Genomic DNA, 5799 nt, shown 5'->3' with positions numbered 1-5799 from the left:
GATTAGTTAGCTTTTTGCAATAACTTATTGCTCCAAAATATTAAAATTCAAAAAGCTGCTACTCAGCTATCAACTAACAGCTAATTTATATTCTAAAAGTTCACAATTTCAATACTAAAAATACATAATTTATATATTGTTTAGGACCCGTCTTGAGCTATGTATCATTCTTAAATTGCCAATTCAGCCACCTCTGATGGAAACAAACAAAACGTTAATTTGTTTGGATCAGCATTATTTCAGTAGCAAGCGTGAATGCGTGATACAAGGTTGGTGTAAGACAAACGGCAACACATAAACTATAACAATAATGTTGGCATGTGACTATGTGTGTATAGTAATGCAATTTGCAACTTGCAAGGTATTCCAAATGTTGTGATGCCTTCCCTTTGCCTATATACACCACATCTGGAAGCTTTTCCACCAGACATGTTTTCTCTTCTTCTTCTGTCCACACATAAAATTTTCTGGCATGCATTATATTGAGGGCTGGCCGGCAGGGCCAATTTGCTATAAGACAACCAGACACATATTCTGTACACACTACACAGTGATACAGATATATTTGTCCAAGCTTATCTATACAGTAAAAGAAGATCTTTGTACCACCCGCCACACATGATTTTCTTAGTGTGATTTACTTGAAATTGCAGTAGCAATCTGTTTTAAATGAATATATAAACATGCTTCTTAATTATATAGCTAGTTTTCCAGTGACATAATGAGAATATATTCAAGTAATCTTGGTTATTAGATCTATCTGTTCCTCTGCTGAACTAATTCCTGGAATTACTCAGTTCAAAAATGATTTCATTTCATGAAGAGTTATCATAAATAAAGGGGCAACCCAATGGACTGGAGGGCAGTAGAAATGAACCTATAACTAATTGAAAAAAAAAAAAAAAAAAAAAAAAAAAAATAGAGAAGACTCGAAAAATGTAATACAACTGAACCTAGCTTTTGCTCGGGAGAAGAAATCTTTCAGCTCAAGTCCTAGCTAAAGTTTAACTATTTCCAAACTTGTTCAAAGCCACAAGTTGAGCAGGATCATATCCCTTGATAGACCAAGGCTTTAAACGTCTAACGTAGGAATCAACGTGCAGGAGAGGAACAATATTAACGTGGGAAGGGAATGGTGTCCCTTGATAGACCAATTAAGGCTTTAAACTTCGTATGTGCAAAGATTTTCGAAGCCCATGTATTCATGGTGGTTAATCTTCCATATCATGTTTGAGATTCCAACCCCACCTGTTGAACCAAATTCCCAGGGAGATATAATAAATAAATGGTGGAAGGAACAAAATATTTGCCAACTTGATCATTGATAAAAAGATGGATTGCTCACCTAGTGTGACTGCACTCACAAATATTGTGAAGGCCAAGATGAAGATGATTAAAGATGCCCTTCCCAGTAACATAATCAATTTCCTCACTACATGTTGCCCAATAAAAGCGGCAACAGTTGCCACAAGCATAAAGTAGATTGCTGAATATAATCACACAAACACCACTCGTTTAATGATACATATATACTCAAAAAGTGAGGTGAAATTAGATAGTGTAAATGTTAAAAACGTATCATTTTATCAAGACAAAAAGGAAGTTATGGAGAAAGGCGAAACCCATACCATAAGGAACCGGAAAACGTTTGAGAAGGTAGTATTCAACAACAGACATTGATGATGAGAACATCATGGCAAAGGTGGCCGTTGCACTTGAAACCTATTTGAAGGAAAAAACACATAAATATGTACCAATTAACCTCCACAATCCAGTTTTGCATGCCAACGCAAAATAAAGTAGTTCTTTGTAGCATAATAATGTTTCCAACAAACTCACATGAGGAGGAATACCGAGTTCCAAAAACAGTGGCCCCATAATGAAGCCTCCACCTAGACCAAGCAGCCCTCCTACCACTCCAGCTAACAAACCAAAGAAGCAATAAGCAAGCAATTGCGTTACTTGTAAGTTGGATTCTGATTCTCCCTTGGATGAAATCTTTCTCCACCCCTTGTTCAGGCCAATAGCTTCGTACAAAGTAACCGCTACTGAGACTGGGATCTGAAGGACAAAGCAAGGTCATTCATAAGTAATCATAAAAGTTACAGAGTATATTTTAAGAATTAGTGATGTTAGCTGGAACGTTCAAGCTCTGTGGTTATTTATTCTGTGTATGGAGGTGTAAATATCCAGTTCAAACATGAATTTATCCTGATTTAACAAAAATGACATACCTGTAACAAGTTCACAATCCAGTATAGGGCTGAACAAGTTGCTGTATAATTCTGTTACAAAACACAAGTTCAGTGAGTTCATGGGATAACATTGATGCAGAAAAACTAGTATCTATAGGCTACAGGAATCACATTACCGAAAGGCAACTTAAATTATGAGAGAAATAAAAACCTTGATGATCTGCAGAGCAAGAAATGAAACCCAAACAAAGCAAAGAAGTCCAAATTCGGTCCAGCAAACATTTTCTATTATAGAGACCTCCTACAATGGCAAAATATATTAGAGTTGAAAAAAAAAAAAACAAAAAACAAAAAACAAATGGGGTAGGATTATAACATTGCAGATAAAACACCTTATTTTCAGAAGAAGCCTTGGTGTCATTTTGAGTTGCATTGCTGGGGCCACTAGGAAGAAGCTTGTAATCTCCTTGAACACCACTCCCTGACAGATTACAACTTAAACACATTATAATTGATTTTTATTTCTTTGCTTTTATGTGTCTGTACAGGCACAGAAATGTTTGATCTTGAGGGAAAAATGAGTTCCACTGAAAAAATGATACATAAAGCTAGGTAAAGTACCATTTGCTGCTGAGCGTTGGGAAACCTCCTGAATCCAAAGAAAAGGGATAATCAGAAAACAGAATGTAATAAAAGCAAGCAATGAAGACCAATTTTATTGAACATACTGAATACACCCTAATGCAACATAGATTTTACCACCTAAGCATAGCAGCATAATATGAAGCCGTAGAATCAAGAATGTGAAATCCTTGTAAATAAAGCCAGAAGTCACTTAACTTAATCTTAGACCCAATCTAGCTGGAGTCCGCTATACGGGTTCTATTTATCCATTTATCGATTTTTAACAACAACTCGATCAGTCAAAATATATGCAAAGTAATGGGTCCATGTTAACCTTTTTCAAAATAGTTTCTTTCTTCCACGTCTCAACACCTCTTAAAAAGGCCTTAGTTGATGTGCCTGCATGGGCCAATAAAAGTTATAAGCCTATTGGAGCAGATTTCATAATAAACAGAGAATGCAATAAATACTTTTACCTATGAAGAGAACTATTAGCAGCACTGTGACCATCCAGTCAGCAAAGATCACATTGAAAGTAACCCCAATACTAATGCCAAGCATTAGCATTGGCTGGATAAGCACTGCCAAATCATAGTCAATAATGGGCATGTCAAGGGTAGGATGCCTGAGCTTAAGATTGTAGTGAACAGAAGAAACTGCTGCTCCCATGATCATACCTGAAAGACCACAAACAGTATAATTTACTCCCTTAACCACATCAGAGAACAGCCCATCATATTACCAAAAGAGAACACAACAAAGTTACATTATGTTTCTTGAGTAATTTATAAGTTAATAATGAAATTTCTTTGGTTATCCATAAGAAGAAAAGAAAAAGAAAAATGGGACAAGGGAAAAAGAGATAATTATTACAGTATACCCCAACCTCATGATTATTCAAATTACATTTACGGTTTATAAACCAAAAAAAGAAACTCTTTTTTTTTCCAGTTTAGACCGAGATGGAGGAAAACATTGATGATCTTAATTCCTTGATAATTTAATGCAAGAACAAATAAACTAAAGAAGCAAAAAATATTCGTGAGTGCAATAAAAATTCCTAAAGAGGTTATTCATTTGTTCATAAGGATAAGTATAGCCTTTTACTAATAGTGAACAAGCCCAAAATTGGGAATTAAGGCAACCAAATTCGCATCATAATCAGGTGTATCCCATCAATTAATAGGAGATGACAAATCTTCTGAAAAATAATGCAGTAGGGCATATCTTCATCTTACACTTTGAAATTGCAGTTGCTGATTTTGGATCAAATCCTACAACAAGAGAAAGCATAGGAACAAAAATACCGCCACCTCCAACACCACCTACACTCCCAAATGCTGCACCCATAAATCCAATTATGCTACCGATAACAATTTCCCATCCAAGTTCCATTTCCTGTAGTAAAATTGCAAAGTATCACACATTTAAATCTTCCATTCTACAATAGAAGGTCAACCATTTAATACATCAGTTCATATAGTGGGATATATATATATATATATATATATATATATATATAAAAGTTTCCGTCGAGAATCCTAAAATCTTTTTCTATGCATATGAGCATATGTTATGTAGAAAAAACATGCATGTGCATATCCAGAAACAGATTATGCACAATGATAAAATACAAATGCATATAAAGATGTAAACTAGCTTTTCAGTTTAATTAATCTTATATCCTTTGATCAGCGAATGGCTCACCTAATCTCTACAATACCGCATCAACGGCCAAGTGCCTCAATTGTCAATACAGTCCAGATCAAACAAATGCCATAACAGGAAATTTTCGACGTTCAGTTACACGAAACGAAAGAACGCAATCAAATCAAATCAAATCAAATCCGGGAGAGAAACGTGTTTGGACAATGAAAGGATGGAATTACCGGCCAGATGTGATCGTAACCTGATTCCTTCGGCTGCCATAGAAAATTGACGAACGTTGAGAGGTAATCATCGTCTGAATTCCTGGAAACGTTCGTACCTGCAACCTCTTCATTCTTCAAGCTCCTCTCAGCCGAGACGAAAGCCGAAGCCAAGAGAAAACTCCACGAAAGCGCCACCAGCGGCCTCAGGATCCTCCATTTCCCTCCCGCTCCGGCCATTCAAAATTAAGCTTCCGTGTAAAGGAATACAGAATTCGAATTACAATCTCAAACACTCCTCTGGACGTGTGTGTGCATGTGTTTTTTCAACAGATTCTCTCTCTCTGTATGCAGGCAATGAAATGGCTGTTATTATAGGGAGGAAGTAGCCTTTATGGCAAGAAGATTTTGTTTAGAAGAGAGAGAAGATAGGCAGAAAAGGAGGAGGAAAACAGATGAAGAGAATGAGGTCCGGGTCTAGTCTGGTTATTGGGGTGACAACTGCCAAGGTAATGAATGAATGGGGAGAAAAAGAGCATGCCATATTGAATACAAATTAAGATTGCATATATTAGGCATATTCAAAGTCTATATATTTGGTATATCATCTCAAATTATTACTTACAACCCTTAATTGCACAGTACATGTATATATGTAAAGCTTACCAAATAAAGTCATTACTGATTTAACTTTCAACCTTATACAAAGCTCATACCTGATTATATGTAAATAAATTTGGTATATAGAATCATTGCATATAATTTGCATACATAATAAATTTGGTATATAGATCTACATCTACATTTATCTACGTCTACAATACAATTCTAATAAGAGCCATTAATGTTAGGCTCTTAAAATAAATGGTTCATATTATTTTGATTTTAGTATTTTTTTAATGATTTTCCTTATTTACGCTCCATTATATTATTTTCTTTCCTTAAATAACCTAAATTCCATTAGTATAAACTTTAGTAACGGAATATTCCGTTAACTATTTATTATTTTTAACTTATTAATTTATATAAGAAAGGTCTTAAGTTCGAACCTCATCCCAATTAGAGTTAGCATAATTGTTAAACATATACTACGAATATTTTAAAATGTATTA

General features: G+C 35.1%; 1 protein-coding gene across 3 annotated transcripts; it reads right to left on the bottom strand.

Moving 5' to 3' along the window:
• Positions 1-789: 789 nt before the first annotated feature.
• On the bottom strand, positions 790-5195 carry LOC109178646. 3 transcript variants are annotated; one of them, XM_019328181.1, is made up of 12 exons: positions 4709-5195; positions 4058-4217; positions 3296-3496; positions 3154-3218; positions 2817-2844; positions 2588-2676; positions 2407-2496; positions 2235-2285; positions 1840-2061; positions 1629-1722; positions 1346-1486; positions 790-1248 (listed from the first exon to the last, which is right to left on the bottom strand). In XM_019328181.1, exons 1-12 carry the CDS (start codon positions 4925-4927, stop codon positions 1163-1165), a joined length of 1446 nt encoding a protein of 481 aa, XP_019183726.1. In that variant the 5' UTR covers positions 4928-5195; the 3' UTR covers positions 790-1162. The 3 variants fall into 3 exon arrangements, with proteins under 3 accessions (XP_019183726.1, XP_019183727.1, XP_019183728.1); XM_019328182.1 differs by having other exon boundaries at positions 2407-2493; XM_019328183.1 differs by lacking the exon at positions 4709-5195 and adding an exon at positions 4527-4699.
• Between the last annotated feature and the right edge of the window lie 604 nt (positions 5196-5799).

Source organism: Ipomoea nil, unplaced genomic scaffold, assembly GCF_001879475.1.
Source record: "Ipomoea nil cultivar Tokyo-kokei standard unplaced genomic scaffold, Asagao_1.1 scaffold0865, whole genome shotgun sequence".
In the NCBI taxonomy this organism is placed as follows: Eukaryota; Viridiplantae; Streptophyta; class Magnoliopsida; order Solanales; family Convolvulaceae; genus Ipomoea; species Ipomoea nil.
This window is presented reverse-complemented; position numbering and strand designations above follow the sequence as displayed.